At 39.9% G+C, this 22,525-nt stretch overlaps 1 protein-coding gene across 20 annotated transcripts in view; it reads left to right on the top strand.

Moving 5' to 3' along the window:
- Positions 1-18,478, top strand: part of SVIL (supervillin) — a 138,249-nt gene extending 119,771 nt beyond the window's left edge. For all 20 annotated transcript variants that reach the window (XM_086742058.1, XM_086742061.1, XM_086742055.1 and 17 more), the window contains 18 exons: positions 252-429; positions 701-873; positions 2,129-2,284; positions 3,036-3,172; positions 3,691-3,838; positions 3,963-4,108; positions 4,492-4,667; positions 4,768-4,912; positions 5,248-5,524; positions 7,478-7,629; positions 8,823-8,928; positions 9,739-9,946; positions 10,629-10,762; positions 11,454-11,609; positions 12,012-12,155; positions 16,331-16,452; positions 17,265-17,420; positions 17,546-18,478. In XM_086742058.1, the coding sequence (XP_086598184.1) occupies positions 252-429; positions 701-873; positions 2,129-2,284; positions 3,036-3,172; positions 3,691-3,838; positions 3,963-4,108; positions 4,492-4,667; positions 4,768-4,912; positions 5,248-5,524; positions 7,478-7,629; positions 8,823-8,928; positions 9,739-9,946; positions 10,629-10,762; positions 11,454-11,609; positions 12,012-12,155; positions 16,331-16,452; positions 17,265-17,420; positions 17,546-17,632 (2,801 nt within the window). In that variant the 3' untranslated portion in view covers positions 17,633-18,478. The remainder of the gene's footprint in view (positions 1-251; positions 430-700; positions 874-2,128; positions 2,285-3,035; positions 3,173-3,690; positions 3,839-3,962; positions 4,109-4,491; positions 4,668-4,767; positions 4,913-5,247; positions 5,525-7,477; positions 7,630-8,822; positions 8,929-9,738; positions 9,947-10,628; positions 10,763-11,453; positions 11,610-12,011; positions 12,156-16,330; positions 16,453-17,264; positions 17,421-17,545) is intronic.
- Positions 18,479-22,525: the final 4,047 nt, after the last annotated feature.

Below are 22,525 nucleotides of genomic sequence, written 5' to 3'. Positions count from 1 at the left end.
TGCATATGAGTAGCAGTTACACTCCATTTTTATCATTCTTTTCTAACAGACTTTTCTACCATCTCTCCTTCAATTTCTATGAATCAAAAAAAAAAAAACCAAAACCAAACAATAAAAACCAAAAAGCAAAACACCACCACCACCCCAAAAAAACCCCGTTCGAACAACTACAAAACAGGCCGTGTTTACCTTTTCTAGAGTTAGAAACTCTAGTATGATTCTTTATTGGGTGAGATGCTTCTTTCTTGCAGTTGCTGGGATGCAAGAGACAGTGCTGACAGTTACAGGAAAATCTGTGAAAGAGGTGATGAAGCTGGATGATGATGAAACATTTTCCAAATTTTATCGCCATGTGGATTTCCCTTCTTCCTCAGTGCCTTTGGACCTTGATGAGGACTTTGATGCCATCTTTGATCCTTATGCACCAAAGTAAGAACTAATTTTTTTTTTCCCTCAAAGTTTTGAATGCAGACATAGGGGCGGTGGACAAAATGTTCAGCTTTAAGTCATCTTGTAGATATCTTAGTACTGCGGATGTCCATTTCTTCTACACATTTGTGAAACCACTCTTCTGCCTGAGTCAAGGAACTGATTCCAATTTCCGAACAAATGACACATCCAAAATCAAAACAAATGTCTTGTCATTAGATTATTTTGACTAAAAAATAACTGATTATTATAAACACTGCTTGTTTTTTAGGTTAATATCTTCTGTAGCAGAGCACAAACGTGCAGTTAGGCCTATGCGCAGAGTCCAGTCCTCAAGAAACCCCCTGAAAATGCTGGCAGCAAGAGAAGATATTCTTCATGAATATACGGAACAAAGACTGAATGTTGCCTTCATGGAGTCAAAGCGAATGAAAGTAGAAAAAAGTAAGCTAACAGGATGATTTGTACAAGACACTGTCCTGCTATCTTAATTAAAAACAAAATTTTAATTAAAAACAAAACAAAATCCCAACACAAAAACCACAACTGAAGGAATGGAACATATTCTTTGAGAGGCAATAAATTGATTGAGGTATAAGGTTGAATGTAGACTGTCTACAGGAGGTCTGGAGAGAAGGACATGTGTGACTTCCTCAGGGAAAGCTACTTACAGCCCCCTCCTGAGCGTAGGTTTAATTATTTATTTTTAGCACAGTCACCTTGTAAAGAGAGAGTGCCACTGCACCTGCAGAGTGAGGACAGGAGATACAGGAAAGTAGATCTAGCATTATGTTATGCTAGAGGGAGGAGGTGGCAAGAATAGATAAACATTTGTTCAGGTACACTGGCCTCAATTTTGGGCCCTAGTTTTCTCAAAAACTGGAATTAGCCTTCTTGACTCCAAAGGATTCATTTCCATAAAGGATCAGTGCTGCGTGGCAGGGCTTTGTGTTTTACTTGTGACGCGGCTTTCTCCTAACAACAGATGGACAGCAAAAGACATTATTGTAAAATTTATTCAAAGGTTTGTCAAGACACTTTTACCATTTTGGGTACAAGTTTTCCTTATTACATTTGGAGAAAGAAAGATCATCTTTAAACACTGCCTATATTGATGAAAATACTAATTATATGTGCAATACTTTGTTGCCATTTCATGAGAAGCATTTTCCTGAGTTATAAATTCATAAAGTGCTTTGTCTTTGATTGAGAAATAAGCAAAAGCCAAGAATTTAGGCTTGACATTTACAGTAAAACATGACTAAGGCTTTAAAATGTGACTGTTGCATCACACCGACTGAGACAAATTTGAAGGGAATTTCAGTTAATTAGCCTTGACTACTCTGCTGTCTTTTATGATTAATCAACTGAAGCATCGAAGATCTAGACAGTACTTCACAAAACATTGGGTAAGACATGTTTCCTAGCAAAGTTGGCATTTCTGCCAAATAACTTAATTCTGACACTGACAGTTTACTCTTCGATGAAATCTAGAAATTTAGGTATTACTAAACTCACAAAGCTTTCGGGCTAACAGTTAACCTGAGTTCAACCTGGTTTTGCTGTTGGTATTTAGAAGGAGGAGACTGGAAGTAATGGGGGGAAATATTTTTTTTTCATGCAACAACCTTTTAAAAATAATTTTGTCCTTTTTTTTCCTGTGTGTGTGGTTTTCCTCCAACTTCGTTTTATGTACAAGTGTCTGCAAATTCAAATTTCTCAGAAGTAGCACTTGCTGGCTTGGCAAGCAAAGAGAACTTCAGCAATGTTAGCCTGCGTAGTGTTAATCTAACCGAGCAAAACTCTAACAACAGTGCTGTGCCATACAAGAAGCTAATGCTGCTGCAAATTAAAGGTATGCTGGAACTGCTTTTATTTTCTATACATAATAGACTGATTGTAATGTGGGAGTTGCTACCACAGTTGGATAGTTAGCTTGTTCTAGATATCCAGCTCAAGATTTATGTTCAAAACCTGAAAGAATAAGTGATAACTGTGTGACAAATGCAATACCTTACAAATAAGTTTGCATCGTGGCCACTGGTGTGTGTTTTCCAAGGAGAAAACAGAATATTTTGGGAATTCCAGCCATCTCCTGTGGAAATTTTTTAACTGTCCCATTCTTCCTGTGCTTAGTATAACTTGGAAGTGACAGGACTGTTATTGCTCCACTTATCCTTACAGTGCGTAGTAATGTATCTGATTCTGTAAAACAATAGCTACCTTTTTGGTAAAGTAAAATTCTTAAAAGTTTTTACTGCCTACAGAAACTGTGCCATAGCTTCACTTAAGCAAATGTAAAGGATTCTGGAGTTTGGCTGCTGTCTGCCATTTACTTAATTAATTTTTTTCCAGAAGGATACAAAGTAGTTAAAGCAAGAACAGGAAATAATAGAAATATTAGTTGATAGGAGATGGTATTTTTTTTGTTTCCTGTGAGTAAATCCTTTTTCCACAGTAGTAGTCTTTTATTCTTCTTTAATAGTCTGTTTCCATATATTTTGCTAAATGTGCTGCTATTGTTTGTGTTTCATTCAAAACAAATTAGATCTTGGCATTTGATAGCAGTAGTCAAAGGAATATAATTAGCTTTGTTTTCTCTTTAGGAAGAAGACATGTTCAAACAAGATTAGTTGAACCAAGGGCCTCATCACTGAACAGCGGAGACTGTTTCCTGTTGTTAACTCCACATCTCTGTTTCTTATGGGTAGGAGAGTTTGCAAATGTCATAGAAAAAGCAAAGGTTAGTATTATTTTAAGGTTTTTTATTATTTATTTTTTAAATTGTCGCAGTATATGTCTCTGGGATGTAATTGAGCCTTGGTCCCAGTTGTCTCAAAAAGTGGCATGTAACTGATAGTCAGTGACAGGTAGATAAGCAGGATTCCTGTAAATATGTTTTAGCCTGTGCACTGAATGAAAGCTGACATAGGAGTGTGTAGGTTGTGAAGCTGCAAGAGAAAAGAGGATATCCTCAGGAAACAGACTGCTTTTTGTTTGACTGCAAATCTGAATTGCAGGATGTCCTTTTTATTCCTGTGTTCATTAAGATCAAGTTTTGTTTTAAGGCAAATGAAAGAATGAATGTATTTCTGTAACGTTTTCTCTGGTGTCTGTTTATTTAGTGCAAGAAATTATAACCATTTCTCCTGCTATTTGCTCTATTTTATCTTATCTACTTTTGCCTTCTCCCTGAACAAGATATGCACAAGTATTCAAAAAATGTAAGCAATTCTGTTCAGATAACTGTTAATTTCTTAGGCTTCAGAACTTGCAACTTTAATTCAGACAAAGAGAGAACTTGGCTGTAGAGCTTCTTATATACAGACTATAGAAGAAGGAATAAATACCCACACCCATGCAGCCAAAGACTTCTGGAAACTCCTTGGTGGACAGACAAATTACCAGTGTAAGCATCCTTACAGTTACAGTATCTGATATTTTATCACAGTAAAACAGTTGAGTCTGTTCTCCTTAGCAACGATAGTTGGATGTTAAATTTTTTAATTATTTTTGACAATCTTTTCCTTAAGCTGCTGGAAGTCCTGAAGAAGATGAAATGTACGAAGCTGCAATAATAGAAACAAATTGCATTTACCGCCTTGTAGAAGATAAACTCATTCCTGAGGATGACTACTGGGGAAAGGTGCCAAAATGTACCCTGCTACAACCAAAAGAGGTATCGTGCCACTTACTGCTCCTGTGGTAAGTGCAGGAACACACAGCTGATAATGACTTTCAGTAACTGCAAATGCTTATGGAGAGGCTCACTGAAAATTGGGTCCTCTGTGTTTCTGAAAAGCTTCTGAACACTTTGCTCCTAGAGTGTGCTGCAGGTCTCAAGAAGTTAGATCATCCTCAACAATTAGACATCACAGTGCAGACCACTGCCCTGGCCTTACTTGCATTGCAGTGCTAGTTATTAGTGTCACTGCAGAAACTCAGATATTTGGAGGAGTTTGTGTTCAATGCACTGTCAGCTTGCAGCACTAGGAAACTGGAGGATCAGGTTATCATCTAACCTAATGGTAGGTTGCTTTGTTGTTTTGGTTTGGTTTTTAGGTGCTGGTGTTTGATTTTGGCAGTGAAGTATATGTATGGCATGGAAAGGAAGTTACTTTAGCACAAAGAAAAGTGGCATTCCAGCTGGCAAAACACTTGTGGAATGGCACCTTTGACTACTCCAACTGTGACATAAATCCTCTGGACCCAGGGGAATGCAATCCCCTCATACCCAGGTATTAAAACTCAAGTTTAGTCTCATTGCAGAAACTTGGTTTTCTTGCCATTATTTCACAGTTTTTAATTTGATTCTATTTCTTTTGTTCCCTTGTACAGAAAGGGACAAGGACGCCCAGACTGGGCTGTGTTTGGCAGACTCACAGAACATAATGAGACCATACTGTTCAAAGAAAAATTTCTTGATTGGACAGAGCTGAAGAAGCTCAACGAGAAGAATTCTAGTGAATCCCTTCACCAGAAGGTGTGTATAAGCATGCTTGGTATTTCAAACTACATGACCCAGCTGGGATGGAAGCCAAGGAAACTTGTTCTCAAGGATCCAGGGCACTTTCTTTATATTGTGGGCTTTGACCCAGGGGGTCAGAACATCACCACCTATAGTGAATGCATAGAGTTGCTTTATATTATAGTGCCAAGCAGCTCAATGAATACTGCCAAGGTGACTTGGACAAGGCATCAAAAGATGACAAGATATTAAAGTACTGAAATATGCAGGAGTCAAACTGTTTGACTGGAACTGTGGGGTAAGAAGAAAAAAGCTATGTTCAAATAAATCTCTTCTGTGTTTTTTGACAGGAAGAATCCAGATCTGACTCTAAACCATATGATGTCATGCTAATGGTAGCTGTGCCCCAAACGACTGTAGGCACAGTCTTGGATGGAATGAATATTGGCCGGGGCTACGGACTTGTTGAGGGAGAAGACGGGAGGCAGTTTGAAATTATCACTGCATCTGTGGATGTTTGGCACATCCTTGAATTTGATTATAGTAGACTGCCTAAGCAAAGCATAGGGCAGTTCCATGAGGGAGACACGTACGTGGTGAAGTGGAAGTACATGGTGAGCACTACAGGTTAGTGAACAATTCATTTTCATCCTGCTGAAACATGGAGAAGTGCAGCTAAAACTGCTGCTGTTAGTAGTGAGATCCAGACCTAGACTTCCCTGGATGTGAAACTGTTTTAAAGGTTGGAAATGGTAATTTAGCCTTCCTAGGCCATTAAGAAGTACATATTATTATTTAATTTTGTTTAAAAGAAAGCATAAAAAAAACGAAAGCTGTAGTTATTTTTTGTACATCGAATGTAATACTGTCCATCTCTGCTTTTACCCAACAGAGGTGTTGTGCGTGTTCACAGGACAGCTCATTAAGCCAGAATTGTGCCCACAGCTTAACATCAAAATAACTAGGCAGCTGGACTAATGACAGTGGTCTGAATGTCTTGCAGGAGACGTAGGCTTAGCAACAAGGAAAGCCTTTGCTGGGTAATGGAGAACAGTAACAATGACAGGAAAAGCTCTTGCCAACTCATTGCCATTGCTGTCCTTTTTGCTCTTTCTGGAAACCCTTTGCTATGGGTTTCCTTCTCAAGCGGAAAATTTAGCAGTGTTGTGACAAAGAGCCTGAGAGCAGCAGGTAAATGTTGAGAATCAGTCAGCTCGGTATGCTCCTTGTAACTCTCCCTTCTGGCAGTAAACTAAGAATAGATGGCTTTTGTGGTAAGTAAAATAGAAATAGTCTAAAAATGATTGTTCCAAATAGGAAAATATTAAAATTGGTTGAAAGCAGTATAACAGCTATACAGCTTCAGGCTTTTAGCCAAAAAATATAGGTAGGTCTTATTCAGGATCGTTGAGTTCAGATACTGGCAAATCCAAGAAAAATAGAAAAGCTTTTAAGTCTTGGGAGAATTGAGTAACACTAATACTGGACTGTAAACAGACTCCTAAACCCAGTGGATGAAAATATATTCCATCACTCCAAAACAGAATAAATTTTTATGTAGGAGGCAGTACTTTTATGGAATTAATGTACAGATAAGAGTAAAAACCATAAATTTTAGAAGTGGCTGGTGATTTGAGTATTCTCAACTCGAAGAAAATAGGATGCTTCCTCCTCAGTATTTCAGATGGATGCTGCTCAGCACTGCTGAATTCAAGGCAGAAGTTTAGGGTTTTTTTAAGAATGTAGTTTAAAGCTCTTGGGGTTTTTTTTTAATATTTGATTTAAATATATCTATTTATGCAGTATTCACTGGAAAGAGTAAAATAATTCTATAACTGGTTATATTGTTGAGCTTCACTTGTTCTAAACATTTGTTTATTGTAACAACTAAATATCAATTTTTTTAAAAAAAAAAAGAAACAAACAACAACAAAAATCCCAACCAAAACAAAAACAACAAACAGTTGCTGCTAATGCACTTTGCAGACCAACAGGAAATGCTGAGTTAATTTTTAAAAAAGAAATAAATAAAGCTTACCTAATCCTAACTTTTTTAGTGACTGCAAAATACTGCTTTAGTATTCTTTTGTTCTGTAGTTTTTCTTTGTAATATCACTTTACCAAGAAGGACTTTCCTTTTATGCCTGTAGCTTTCTCAACTGTTGCTGTTTCCAGTATCACTCAGCAGCCAGCTACTCTCCTGCTGCCAAAGAACAGTGTGTAATGTGGAAAAAGAGCCATAATGCACTCTTCTGGTAGCATAACTGGACATATTATTTCACATGCATTTTGGCTCCAGTGATGTCAGTTATTTTTCTCCAGATAGTACCAGTTCTTTCTACATCTCTTTCTCTGGCCAACACAAGCATCTCTGCATGTGGGCTTATATCCACCTGATGAGACAATGCCAGCTTTGCACGGGGATGTACTGGCTTGGAGACCTAATGTTCCTCCAGTTGGACATTTTCTCTTTCCTGTTCTGGACAGGATAATGCTGAGCTGGCAGATGAGATTATACCATGTGCTGTTTTAAACCTATAACCAGAGTACTTTCTTCAGCATGTGCTTTCTGTTTTGCAGTTGGAAGCAGGCAAAAAGGAGAGCAACAAGTAAGAGCTGTTGGAAAAGAGAAATGCGTGTATTTCTTTTGGCAAGGAAGGCACTCCACAGTGAGTGAGAAAGGGACATCAGCGCTGATGACAGTGGAACTTGATGAAGAGAGAGGAGCACAGGTGAGCTTCCTGCAGACCTAGGTGGCAGTCCTGGTAAGATCTGCCTGCCCAAGTAGCCACTAACAGTAAACGTGGGTGATCCTTTTTTGCTTCCTCTCTTTCTGTAAAGGTCATCTTGCCAGTACAAATAGCCAGCCCTCAAAATTACTTTTGGCTTTATTTCAACTTCCAGAGACACATAAGCTCCTTTATGGATTATCATTCCCAAATCCCACTTCTAAAGGTGATGTTTCTGAGAATGACTGAAAAAGAATGCCTTCCCTCCTCTCTCTGCAGGAATAGGGGAAGCACACTTAAAGAAATTTGTGCCTTCCCTTCAATACATGTTCAGATAACAGGACTCTCTTTCTAGTGCTGAGAACAGGAGAACCACTTTCTGCCAAGCCAAGGCATGAAAATATAGTTGAAATTTTAAATTTGTTTACTCTGTAATTATGGAGTAGATTGCCTTGTTTTGCAGAGATTCTAGCAACTGCAGATACAGCTAGTTTGAATGGCAAACAGAGAACAGGCTAGCTTGCTTTGTCTTTAGGTGGAGTTAGGCTTTGCTGTGGCTTGACTGTTACCAGCACACAAGAAGAGAGGTTTAAAGTTAGTTTCTGTACCTTAATAATGCCGTAATTAGTGTTTTAACAGCAACATAGACGTGACCAGTAAGACGGGAGTTCAGAGGAGACGCACAAACACACTTGACCCAGAGTGTGGAGTGCTGTGCAGCACAGCTGATTTAATAATTGGCTATATCAGTTTCATAATCAAAATGCAGTGTTTAATGAGCAAAGAACATCCATGTTGTCATGTAAACCAGTTTACAGCAAATTGTGAAGCTACTTCAGTTCCTACAGTATCTCATAAGTTTCAAAGAATATCTGGCAAGATGGCCCAGTCCTGGAAAGAATTAAAATAATACTTAGTTTAAACTAATGCAAATTGAAGTTTATTATTCTGAAACACTTGATTGTTGGATTCCAAACAGACGCTTCTTCTAATATGCAGGTCACATATGAAACCCATTGCAAGCTGACATGTATGGTAATTTAAACAATAGTCAGCAGTTGTAAAGTACAAGAAAAGCCATTTTCGTGGGTGGCCGTAACTATATACTTTTTAATAATCCACAGAGACTATAGTTTTCCTGAGTCTGTATACTTGCTTCATTTTTTTTAATGAAGATTGGTGCTTTCAATATCCAGGTACAAGTGCTTCAAGGCAAAGAACCACCATGCTTCCTGCAGTGCTTCCAAGGAGGGATGATTGTGCATGCTGGAAGAAGGGAAGAGGAAGAAGAAAATGCACAAAGTAAATTACTATTAGTTAAGATCTTCTGCCCAAAAATCCTTTTTTACCTATTGTGAAGGGCTTTGAATTCAGTCTCAACTACCATGCTCTGTAAAAGATAAATTTAACCCATGAGACAGCTTTGCCATGCTTTTTTTCAAGGTAGTTTTTGTTATTTGAGCTTAGAATGGATTTTGTCACCCTAGAGCAAGCTGACTTTATATTGAAATGCATATAAATGGTTCTAGTAGTTTTCTATTTAAGTAAAGTGTGTGTTTGCTTTAGAATATGTTCTGTTCTACGTAGTTTGGGCAAAAGAGTATTTTTATGAGTGGTTCTCCTGCTCCAAGGAGACCTCTAAGCTTTTGTTACCCATTCATTACTTTTTGCAACATACTGCTTGAATGCTGCAGTTGACGTAGGAGAATTTCAGTGCAGGTGTAGCTTGGACATGTTCCAGTTTGCATCTGAGTGTGACTTCCGGTGCCGAAGATGCACAGTGGAAGAGGAGCTGAATAGGACTGCTGTATTTGTTTCCCCTTTTTTCTTGTATGAAACAGAGGAGAAATTTGACTCTTCTGCTCTGTTAAGCTCTTCAGCTCTTAGCACTTGTACTCTTGTAGCAAGGTTTCGTAAGACATCTTTTCTACAACAGGGTTTCTAAAGTACTGTTAGCCAAACCTGATGCTTAGCTAGTTTATTCTGTGACAATATAGGCATGCGATATGTAAAATTAATCCAGTCTGAGAACAGCTGTTCCAAAGCTGAAGTCTTGAATTTTCAATCCCATGTGACTGTATAATACCGCTACACTGTTCCTGTCTGCTCCAGGTGACTGGAGGCTATATTGCGTGCGAGGAGAAGTTCCCAATGAAGGAAACTTACTTGAAGTAGCATGTCACTGCAGCAGCCTGCGTTCCCGGACATCCATGATTGTCCTCAATATAAATAAAGCTCTTATCTACCTGTGGCATGGCTGCAAAGCACAATCTCATACCAAGGAAGTAGGAAGAACAGCAGCCAATAAAATAAAAGAACAGTGAGTGTCTGACCTATATTTTGGAGATACAGGCTACCAATTTAGTTAAAATAGTCTGCCTCAAAAAAAAAGTTGAAATAAATAAAGCTGTCCTCTGAGTACAATGGCAGTGTGTGCATGCTTGGTAAGGAGGAGGAATGATGGCTAGTTGATTCGGTGGAGTGGGGAAAACACATGTTCTGTAATCACTTGCACTTAAGGTCAAATGCTCTTACTCTTCCTGCTATTCTAACAACATTTAAAAAAAAAAAAAAACAAACCACCAGTCTCCATTTGGAGGGAGATGCTCAATATCTGAATAGCAAACTAAATTCCAGTTGATAGGAGGACTAAAACCAGGCCTTCTGAATGAGGAAGACAAAATGAATTTGAGAAAGCGTGCGAGGAGGACAGCAGTCTGTCACAAACACAGGCAGTGAGAATCACTATTGTGAGCTCATGTGAGCATCTCCTCTCTGAGTATGTGATCAGAAATGCTATGAGAATGGTTGCTGAAATTACGTATCTTATTTATTGATAATTCTTGTCATCATTTTCCAAAAGTCTGTATTGACATGAAGTGTGCAACAAGCCTATGGGGTGGTTGGTTTTGGGTTCTAATAACGCAAGCAGTCAGCAGGTTTGTGTTAGCAGTGTTCAGGGCAGGAAAGTTGGGTTCACTCTCTTTATTTGTGTTTTGTAGATGTCCACTGGAGGCAGGGCTGCACAGCAGCAGCAAGGTGACGATTCATGAATGTGATGAAGGATCAGAGCCCTTGGGATTCTGGGATGCATTAGGAAGGAGAGATCGAAAGGCCTATGATTGCATGTTGCAAGGTAAACTTGCATCCCTGGATTGGGCACTCACATTTTACTTTACTGATCTACGGTATTCTGAAATTTACTGTAAAGCTTTTGAAGAACTTCTTGGTAGTTGACGTGATCCCTTCAGAGAGACGCTTCCAAAAAAATCTACTGAGTTAAGTAATACTGTTCTAGAAGGAAAGTACTGGAAAATGAAGTGTTTCATTTTGTTCTCTCCCCCCTTCTGCAGGCCCTCTGTATTCATGCAGCACAGAACAACAGTTAACACTGTTACCAACAAATTTTGCTTCTCTTCTGAAGGGATTAGAGGGCGGCTCTGCATGCATTCTTGTCCAGTCTTTGCTTTGAAACTGCCAACAAAGGTAGCAGGGGGATTGATTTACCAAGTGGAAAATTTGTCAGCTAAAAAGTAAACTCTGAGATGGACTGGCTTCATTTAAGCTGCAAAACAGCCAGTTATGAAATGGCTGATAGTAACTAACCAGGATCAGATTCAAACTGATGGCAGCCAGCCTTCTAGCTCAAGTTCTTCACAGCTGTTGCTAGTCCCCCAAGACATCGGGTCATCTTTCTTGACTTTACAAAAACTGGAGAATTTATAGTCACTCTAAAAGTTGATTTTGTTTTTTTTATTTTTGTTTTTTTTTTTATATTGGAAAATATTGGAAATATTGGAAATCTTCTTTGTTTTTGTTCTTTAAAGATCCTGGAAAGTTTAATTTCACCCCCCGCCTGTTCAGCCTCAGCAGTTCATCAGGAGAATTCTCAGCCACTGAGTACGTTTACCCTTCGAGAGACCCTGCTGTCATCAATTCCATGCCATTCTTGCAAGAGGATCTTTACACTGCCTCACAGCCAGGTATATGCTTTGAAATACTTAAGTAACAAGAAAACAGATAACTATATCCTGCATTGTGCAGTGATTCAGTAACTGTAATCACTTTTAACTTGATTTATCACAGGAAAATGTATGCATGTGATATTTATACAGCTTTAAGCAATAACAGTACATTTTTAGTGATAAAGATGCTGAGAACTAATCAAACGTACATGTATTCCAAAAGCTTGCTGTGAAAACACATTGCTTATATCAGAGAATCTGAGTTCAGCTGAGGTTCAGCTGGATGAATAACAAAAGGGACTGGTAGGCTTTGAAATTATCCTGTCCTGATCTGACAAGCATGTAAGACTGGGGTTGTTTAGGGGAGTCCAAGAACTAATAAGTGGCTGATAATGGATTTGGTATTTTTTGGCTATGTAGCACTGTTCCTTGTTGACAATCACCATGAAGTCTACCTGTGGCAAGGCTGGTGGCCTGTGGAAAACAAAATCGCTGGATCAGCTCGAATTAGGTGGGCTGCAGACAGGAAATGCGCCATGGAGACGGTGCTCCGGTACTGCAAAGGTAACAGATTGCTGTGCCTGGCCGTTCTGAGTGTGTCATACCTTTCCGTGCCTTACTGTCCCGAGTTGAAAGGTACTCAGGTGCCTCCACAATGGCACGGATATACATCAATGTATTTCAAGATATATTCTCCAGTCTTTCTTAGCAAACCATTTGTGTAGTAATGGCATTGTTCCCAAATTACTAATATACTCTGCTTACTCAGTTCTCAGAGGAAAGGCTTTAATTCTCTTTTGTGTCCCCACTGTAGGAGAATAGTTCAGACATTAGATCTCTAAAGGTGACTTCTGAGAACACAACCTCTTAAACCTGAATGGTTTTTGTCTAGCTCCTCTTAGATTTCGTAAGCTTCTGTGTATTAAAATACTGAATGAAGATGCTGTTTGCTGATATAACTGGGTTTTGATTTAGTGGGGGAGGTGGAAAGACTCTGAAGATCAAGAACAAGTCTCACATGCAAACAGGTGGTCATTGGGAATGGTGGAGAACAGAGCTCAGGCTCTGTGCTTATTTCTACAAAATAGAGTTATTGCCTCTCAGTATGGAGTGATTCAAGCTGCAATTGATGATCATGTAAGAGTACACTGACCAGATTATTTTCTGCATTAGTAGAGTTTCCATGAGACACCATAATGCTTTCCTCTCACTTCATTAGGGTTATGTGAGGCTGGGAACAGACCTTGGATGTTCTGTTAGTTCAGACCAGTTTCCCACTCTGATTAAGTTACTAGGGCTTAATTGGTGCAAACTGTGCCTTCTTGCAAGGAAAGCCTGATGGCTTACAGACCTTCAGACCTCGTGATGCCACTGACTTCTTCTGTAGCAAATAAACTTTTCAACTTGTGACACAGCTGGTGGCATCTGTCATCTTCTCCCATAGACATTTGTATATTTAAAAAGGAAAAGCAATACCCTCGTTGGATTCCCCGCTTATGAGGATAAGCCAGTCTCTCCCTCCCAGTCTGCAGGTCAAATAGGAGTAGGAGCAAGTGTTGTGCCTCGTGTCACAGAGGGGAGGTGGTAATGCCTGCCAGGAGACAGCTGAAAAACAGTACTGCAGACACTGAAACGTGATCTTTACTGGACCGCGTTATTGCTCTATATGGTTCATCTTCTGGTGTCCTTGGCACTGCCCTGCCAAACGGCAGCATTTGTTTAGGAATGGGATGCTAAAGACAGGGCAGAGATTGGAAGGGTCTTTGGCAGTGACTGCTGAATTCCTAAAGAGGAGGCCGGTTACTTGTTCTCCACTGCCCCCATCCCCAGCTTTTACAAGTCAGGAGGAGTGATAAGATGCGTTTCTTTGAAATAATTTCATCCAGTGTGCTTCACAGCAGAAGTGAATGTCAGCATAGAGGAACAGAGCCCCATGCAATGAAGTGCTCAGAGTTGCTCAGCAGGCTAGTGAGAGAGACGTAAGAATGATCCCAGTTTCAGTGTTCCTGATGCAGTACTGTAATCTTCTGGTAATGAAAATCATGTTTTCTGGCCCCAGCGGACATGGAATCAGATACACATGCTGAGGTTTGGATACTTTTCCGGATTTCTTGAACTTCATCAAGTTCTATGATGGGAAAAAGGATTAATACCTTCTGGACTGGATTTAATTTGCTGCATGTGAGTTTGCACAGTGGAAAGCTCTTCAGTGGATCCTTATGGGTTTGAAGTTTAGCATATGTATCATAGGACAAGTTATTTTTGCTGGGTGCTCACTTCTTTTCCTCTCGTCATGACTTGGCAGCAGTTCTGGCTTTATCCTCATACCCCCCTTGCCATGGGGTAGTTCCCAAGAGCTTTGGGCTCTGTTGTTGGATAGGTACAGAGCAAGTTTGTTACTGGTGAAGACCGATTCTACTTGTACTATTTCTATGCTAAAGCTGATGCGAACTTCTTTAGCAGTTTTTTACTGTTCAAACTGTGCTGTTCTGGTGGTCTGTCACTTTCATGATCTGGGATTCTGTCAACCACTTAAATTTCATTGCATCAAGCTGTCAGGGCTGACTAGCACTTGGGTGTTGTTACTTATCAAGGTGGAGAAATTGAATTTCAGGAGATGCCAATGCTGCTGCAATTATTTTTACTACCAGAATATAGTTGAGTGATCAGAAGCATCTTACTTTCCTCTCTCCATTTCTTTCCTTATCCTTGTCCATCTCTCCCCTACATCCTTCCCCCCCCTCCCCCCCACCCCACCTTGTCCTGGCTGGCAGTGTGTTACTACGAGATTGATTAGCAACTCTGGATATCCCATGAATATACTTAGCAGTTCTCCTTGTGCATAAATCTCATTTAACTTGTCAAAATGTCTTGAAACTTTTTTTTTCTGTGGTTTTATTTGCTAAATCAGCAGTCTGGAGAGCTGAGCTGCAGACCACTAGGAGAGGAAAGAATCTGGTTTGCCCTTCAGTGATTCTTAGCGAGGAGATCAGTTTGTGCTGAGGACAGAGCTCATGCAATGAAAACATTTCTCCACTTACAAATTCATCTTACCTATACTGGAACATTAACAAATGCCACTCTCCTTTTATTTCTTGGCTGAATTACTGAAAGTGGAGCAGTGCAACTAGAGCAGATTTGCTTATTTTTTAAATGCAAAGTTTTAAAATCATTGTTAAATCATTCATGGTAGAATGAACAAATAAACCACAGTGGAAAGATTTGGAAGAGAAGGCTTAAAATCAAGTATTCAAATGATAAATCTCCTGTCTAAATTGTATAATTAAAGCACTCACATTCTAATATGTTTGTTAGACTGCTCCACAGAGCTTTTATATCTAGTATACTGAGTTTCATGTGAACATATTCTCTCCAATGAGTTTGCTCCCAACATCTGATGTAAAGCTAAACCTGTAATGTTCAGGTTTTGCAGACCTAATGGAACAACAATGTCCAGCCACGCTCTTTGTTTGCATTCAGCATAGGTGTTGCCTCAGTTTCCTGGGCTGCTCCTTGGCAATGGGGAGGACGGGGCTGTCTTCTTTTAGACCCTCCTACAGCCCACATGCATGAAGTGCAGGTAGGGACTACAGTAAAAAACAGGGTCTTCTGTAACGGATTTACATGCTCTGGAAGAAATCTTAGGGCATTAAAGATGCTCTGAGATTGAATGTAGGGAGTAACAGAATTTTACAAGAAGCAGGTTTTAGGGAAGCTACAGCCCTCAGAAGGAGGTGGTGTCATGTTGCTCTGTTAGTTTCACATGATTCTGGATTTTGCAACATATTCAGCTTCTCCACTGCCTGTTGGGAAGAAAGATTTGATTAGACTGAGTTGTTTGAATCCAAGTAAGATGAAGGTACAATATTTTTTGAATGATAGCTCCTCCCAGTCCCTAACCACTGGTTTACCTCTTTACAATAATATTTAGAGTTTATCAGTGCTGTTGAAACCTTGGGGAATGAAATCATTCAACCAGGAGGGCCTTTTTTCACCAGTACTTGGCATAACGACTTTAACCACTTAATCTGATATGGCATCACTCCTAGGCAGGGTTATGTCCGTGGCCTGTATGGTGTGCACACATACATATTTCAAAGACACAGGACTATCTTTGAAAATCATCAGTAAGTACCATCCAGCTATTGCAATACCTCTGTTAACTTTCAGATCCCATTCCTTTGAATTTGTAATAACAAAATGATTGTGTTAGACCTCAGTATCCCAAGTTAAGAACAGTTTAAACATCCTCACTTAAGCCTCCAATCTTAAGCTTTATTTGCTGCTGACAGGATGCTTGTGCTGAGCATACCACAAGGTTTCATTTACCTGAATATGGCTCATTTCAGGCCATGACACTCTGCTTATTCTATTCTAACTCTGTTTTTCTAAGATAAGAAATACATTGGGTTAGGAAATAACTGGGGGGGATTTTCAGCATGCATGGTTTGATCTTTGTGCTCAGATATAGTAAAAGGCAGATTTAAGAATACTGAAAAACATATTAAAAGGTGCCATACTACATTTAAAAAAATCCTGGTGAAATTTATTCCTAATGCCTTAAATTACTTCAGCTTTTCAGGAAAGAATCAATTAAACATGCTTATGGATGGTGGATTGCAAAATGGTTTGATGGTTGGACTTGATGATCTTAGAGGTCTTTTCCAACTGCAGTGATTCTATGAAAATATGGTACCATTTGTGATTTCTCTCTTTTTTTTAATATTTTGACTCTTTAGGAAAAAACGTAAAGAAGCCCCCGAAATCCTATCTAATTCATGCTGGCCTAGAGCCTCTGACTTTCACTAATATGTTCCCAAGTTGGGAACACAGGGAAGACATTGCAGAGATCACAGAAATGGTAAGTCATTGCACAGACTGTTTCCTATTGCTAGTAACTTTGTCTTGTGTTGTCAATAACATTGCTTGTTTGTGCTGTCAAGCTCCAAAATCCAGAGGATGAACTTACAAAGTACACTTCAGGAGTCTGCACAGGAAAAAAAATAACAACATAGCTAAATTCTGAATGGGAGTGTGGATATTGGAGTCATTCCTGGTTCTTTTTCACGTAACTTCTAGTATTCTTTTTTGTTAAAACCAGGAGGAAAGTGTTATCTGGGTCACTTCTTAGAAGAAGATGTGCTAGAGTTAGCAGAACAACTTTCAATCACGTGAAGCAAGTAGCAACGTGCAGTTCTGGTCTGTCCTCCAGGCTTGAAGGGCATGCGAGCAAAATGCCCTGCAAGGGATCAGCTGGCTCCAAGAGCTCCAGCGTTAATTTCCCCACCTGGGAAGTGGAGTCACAGCCAAATTACATGTAACTGCTTTAAAAGCCTTCAGTGAAGGGGCATATAAAGTCAAATGACATTTTCTGTTTTTTAAGTCTTCTGCAGCCATCCTTAGTGAAAAATATTGGCTTCATGACTAAATACAGAATTCATCCTTAAACTGAAGTTCTGAGAGTAGAGAATGTCCTTCTGCTAAATGCAGACCTTTTTTTAGCTGTGAAGTTGTAGGGCAGGGCTGTTGGCCTGTGTGCAGACCGGGATGTACAGCTTTGTGCTCCGTGGGCCAGGCAGTGCAGGTTGATCCCATGCCACCTGCAGAATGCAATGGGAGCAGCTGGTGGTTTCAGTGTGGTGATCCTATTCTGTTTTCCTTTTCTCCCTGCAGGATGCTGACGTTTCTAATCAGATAATCCTTGTAGAGGACGTGCTGGCCAAGCTGTGTAAAACGGTGTATCCACTAGCAGATCTCTTAGCTAGGCCTCTACCTGAGGGAGTTGATCCACTGAAACTTGAAATTTATCTTTCAGATGAGGACTTTGAGGTAAGGAGAGAATGGGTGCGCTGTAACTCTGTGCATGTGTATCTAACCATGCTGTGAAGACATTTGACAGTTTTGCTACTTGTAAGTAATTTTACCTATGGCATATCCTCTCATTTTAAATGCAGGTTGCGTTAGAGATGACGAGAGAAGAGTACAATGCACTGCCATCTTGGAAGCAGGTTAACCTGAAGAAGGCGAAAGGACTTTTCTAAGTTGTGTTTGTTGGAGTGAGTACTAAAGGGATGTCTGTTTTCACTTTCTAAGCCCTTTAGAAGAATTGTACCCCACATTTACAAAATAAATATAAATAATCTGAAGTTATTAGTGATTACCTATCTGGAGGTGTGTAATATTATAAAAGGCCAAGAGAACTCTTTGGAAATGGAATTGACTCTTAAAGGTAACATGTTTAAGCTCTGCTCTCCTATGCACTTAAACAGTAGTTTCTTGAACTACTGCAGCAGGTGTCCTTTGGCTATATACAATACTTGCCATTTTTGTTTTTGAAGAAGTTCTCTTTGTATAGTGTTATTTTGTTAGTTTGTGGATTACAAAGAATTTATATTTATATAAACACATAGAACAAGTATGTATTTAACAATGCAATATATATATTCACTTTCAAGACTTTCATGTCAAAACTACAGAAAAGTAGCTGGATGGCAGTTGCTTGTACTGAATTAGCTGTACCACCAATATGCATCTCTTACGCATTCTGAAAAGTTTATCTTTGCAATAGGTAATGAATTGTTCTCAGTGCTGCTTCAGGTGCTAAACTGAACAAAGCATTTGTATTTATAGCATGGATTTCTTGAGAAACTATGCGAATCAACCTTTATACTTTATTATCCAAAAATGTATAGTGCCTTGTTTTTTGTGTACAGTTTATATAAAAAAAAAGATTGGTCTGCATTTTGAAGATGGCTTAGAATGGTCTCCTACGTTACTTTTATAATAGTAGAAATAAAAACATCTCAGTTTCTAATACTTGTTGTAAACATTAAACATGTCTTTTGTGATATAAGAACCGAAAGTAAAAGCTTCTGAATAAACCCTTAGCGATGCTCTGACTTGTCATTATTTTGTACTGTAAACTGTATTAAGTCATTGGAATCTTCCATAGCATAGTATTTTATACAAATATTTTAACCTTAGATATCTGTGAGTGTTGTATGGAGTTATAATTTGAGAAGCAGATAATGTAGGAGAAAAATCTATGTATGACATGAGATTAGGTTGTGTAAATCTTTATTGATGAACATTGGAATAGTCATCCAACTCCTGTATCCTTTGGGTTGCCCTGTTTTATACATGAAACCAAAATTATTATGCTGGATTTTAAACTTAGAAAAAAATCTTTTCAACCTTTGTGCAATTCAGAGTAAAACTTGAACTGAAAATGAGTTTGGCATTGTGTCCATTCTTTCATTAGCCACTGGAGTCAAAATTATTTTAATTCAGCTAATTAGGACATTGAATAGAGTACTTGAGTAAAAATTCGCTATTGTTTGAAATGTTTTTCAGACATTTGGTATTTCTGTTAACATCTTGTGTGGTTCCCCTCTGGCAGCCTAGTGGACGTCACATTTTCATTCCTGCCAACCTGTTTCCTTCTGCCGTGCGGCCATTCAGAGCTCGTCCTGCCTAGGTAAAAAGGGATCACCTGCCGTGGTGCCTGCTGCTGCTCTTGTTATTCTCCTAGGCCCAGGGATCTTAGAAGGTGTGAGGTCTAGATTTTATCAAGATCTGTAGTAAATATTGCTCCATAGTTAAAATTAGTCTTGTTTTGACAGATCAGTCAGTAAGTGGTAAGCTAGCCTTTAAGTAAATAAACCAAAAGTCCAGAAATACACAAGTGCTATTCACCTGACCTGAGATATTACAGGTGACTTTTCTGCACTAGAGTATTTCCTTTCATTACTGGTTTCTGTCAAGAACTGAAAATAAAGAACTCAAGAAAAGGGTAGCAACAGTATTCAGAGCCAGAATACTTCTTACATAGCCTCCAGCAAAAAGCAAGATGTTTAGATGTCTGATAGTTCCTCAGAGGTTCTCAGCTATGTCTTCTGCATGGGAGACACTCTTAGTTTGAAAATGCAGGACTTCATAGTGACAAGTTTATTTTTCAAGCACTGAGAAGTTTCCAAAGTCACTGTTGTATTAATCTAAGTGGTTTTGCACCCGTATATTTTCTTCTTTCACTCTGTCTGGCAACAAAATCAAACAGGAATTAAATTTTGTTTATTCATGTTCAATCTGTACTGTGGGGGTAGCAGGTTCCTCTGTTTTGATTTTTCTCTCCAACAGAGAGCTGATTTGCATAGCATGATTGACCTTGTTTTTCCCTCTAGCAGGGTAGTATCATCTGCTTTTGTTATTTGAAAACACTATCAGTCCTTCAAGTGCTGCTGAAGGGCAACATCCACCCATCCTTAACGCCTTTAGAATCTCAGCTAAAAGACAAGACAAGCTGGTACAGGGACCTGCAGCCAGTGAAACACAGAACAATGTTGTTGGCTCTCAGAGTTCCTGTAATTTTTACACAATTCGGTATCTCATGTCCCAGTTCTGGGAACTGAGACACAGAACTCAACTTCCTACTTAAGTGCTTTGCTCATAATGTTGCCTAGGAAAGCTTCAAGGTTTTTCAGAAAATATAATATTTTATTGTCCTTAATATGCTTGTTATTTATCCAAATGTTTTCCTGAAATGTGAAGCTGACAACAGAAAGCAAGTCAGTGTAAAGCCTCACACAGAACTGTGGGTTATGTTTTAATTTTCTGCTACCTTTCATCTCCACTGTGGGGATGCCATTGGAAAGGGTCATTAAAATCCTCCTAAACTGTTTTTACAGTCGTGCATGGGAAATACAACTGAAATAGATTTTGCCTGGGTATGAGGAGAGGGGTAGTTTCTTTATTTGCATGGGTTTACCTAGTGTTGTTTTCTTGTTTCTATAGACCCCCAAGAACACACTTAACATCTAGGGTGCATTCAAAGGCAACGTATCTGGTGCAGGGACTCTGTATGTGAAAAAGGCAGTACCTTGAACATGGCATTCTGCATTTTCTGTTGATCTTGCAGCTTCCAGGCCTTGAGCCATAATTCTTATCTCCTATGGTTTAAAACTACTCAATCCTGACTCATAAAAATACTGCTCTTTGATTACACAAGCATTCCTGCACACATAAGGATTTGTTAGCAGTGAAATGGGCTGGAACCATGAATACATTAGTATGCCAAAACAGCAAATAAAACATTGTGTCTGAAAAATCTGCAGCCTGTATGCTTTAGCAAGAAGAGGGAAAATGGAAGGTAGGTAGGGGGAGAAAAACCAGAACTAATCTTTAACAGTTTGGGAGATCTTGTTTCTGTCCATCGCCATCTCACCAGTCTCCCAAACAGGTATTTAGCTGAGCAGGAGTTGTGGACTGATGTGCACAACAGGTGAAAGTTGATTCTGAGCTTCTCTGAAAGCCTGTGGTGCTTTTGTGGGAGGGGGGCAGTGGCAGGCTAGCGTGGTCAGGTCTGAATGCTGCAGAGCTGTCTGGGACAGAGGCTTTTGCTGCCCAAGACATGATCCCCACAGGGCAGCATTAACCCTACTTGACTGGAGGGGCAGGGAGAACAATTTGACCAGTCTCTGCTACTAACTCTCTGTCTAAATTTCCCTTTTGGATCAAGTAGCAGATGAGGAGAAATAGCTCAAATAATAATATTCTCCAAAGTGCCTGCTATCCACATCCCCTTGTGTGGAAACTAAAGTAGGTTTGCAATAATGAGGGTGGTAGAACACTGGAACAGGTTGCCCAGAGAGGTGGTAGATGCCCCATCCCTGGAAACATTCAAGGCCAGGTTGGACAGGGCTCTGAGCAACCTGATCTGGTTGGAGATGTCCCTGTTCGTTGCAGGGGAGTTGGACTAGATGGGCTTTAAAGGTCCCTTCCAACCCAAACTATTCTATGATTCTCTAATGGGTCATTGCTGCCCAGAAGTAGGAGAAAGCAGGCAGTACACCCAAGTCATCGCTCAAACATGCGAGGCCCCTGTTCGCCTGATGCACTCTCCCAGTGTGATGCTGGGAGCTGACAGCTGATGCTGCAGGGAAATCCCTTTTGGGCACAGTGAGGATCCTGCTCAGCCAGTCGGTACTGGTGGGGTTCTGGGGAGACATGGGCCCCTTTGCTTCTCACAGGGCAACTGCATGCAGTTGATCATACAAGCCCGAGATGCTGCCATGGGTAGATAAACACTTTTAATCTTCCTCCTGAGACTGAGTGTGTGATCTTTAATAGGGATGAAGCAGGTTGGGGTGCAGTGCTTAAAATGCAAGTTGATTTCTCTCCTTTGCTCTCATATTTATATGCCCTGTAAGACTAACACTGATTCTGTTTTTTCCTGTGATTTGATCAGCAGAGTAAGACAAGCACCTGGAAGAACAGTTAATTGTGAGTAACTCCTCTTTCTGGTGCTGTCCTGGTGAGCTGGTAGCCAAAACTGCCTGAAGAACAGTCTGGAGGGTCAGTGCAGTTTCCTCATTCACGCTGGCTCTGTGGCTAAGTTTTGTTAAAACCTGTGACTGTGAGGTAGTAGTGTCACAGTTTTTCTCTATCCAACTATCCTGGTCCTATAAAAATAATACCAAAAAAAACTAGCTAAAATATTTTAATAGTATTTTTCCCTTCATGTTAAGCTTTAGCATGTGTGCTGTACTGGCTTCTGCCTAGCAGTATTTTTCTGGGCACTGACTTCTGAACTTGGAGGTGAACAAGTGCAAAACCTCTGCACGGACAGAGGCCCAGCCCAAATACCTGAGCAGTTAAGTACAGCCAGTCCCAGAAAGAAAAGGATGAACCAGCAGCTCTTCCTGCCAGCAGGCAGGAGGGCAGTCCCAGGGGACTGTGCTGATCAGCCACTGCCCTACCTGTGAGGGAATCTGCTGCTCATGCACAGGGTACCGGCCCACAGAGATACATCTTCAAAATCAGTCTCTCAGTTTAGCAAAGGAGCTGGCCCCAAGACATCCCACTTGCTCTGTGACTCTCTGTTTGGCAGCCCTAGGACCTGCTCTGTATCAGGAATGTTTTGTGAGGGATTTTCCAGT

Source organism: Chlamydotis macqueenii, chromosome 2 (assembly GCF_036417535.1).
Source record: "Chlamydotis macqueenii isolate bChlMac1 chromosome 2, bChlMac1.mat, whole genome shotgun sequence".
Lineage (NCBI taxonomy): Eukaryota > Metazoa > Chordata > Aves > Otidiformes > Otididae > Chlamydotis > Chlamydotis macqueenii.
This window is presented reverse-complemented; position numbering and strand designations above follow the sequence as displayed.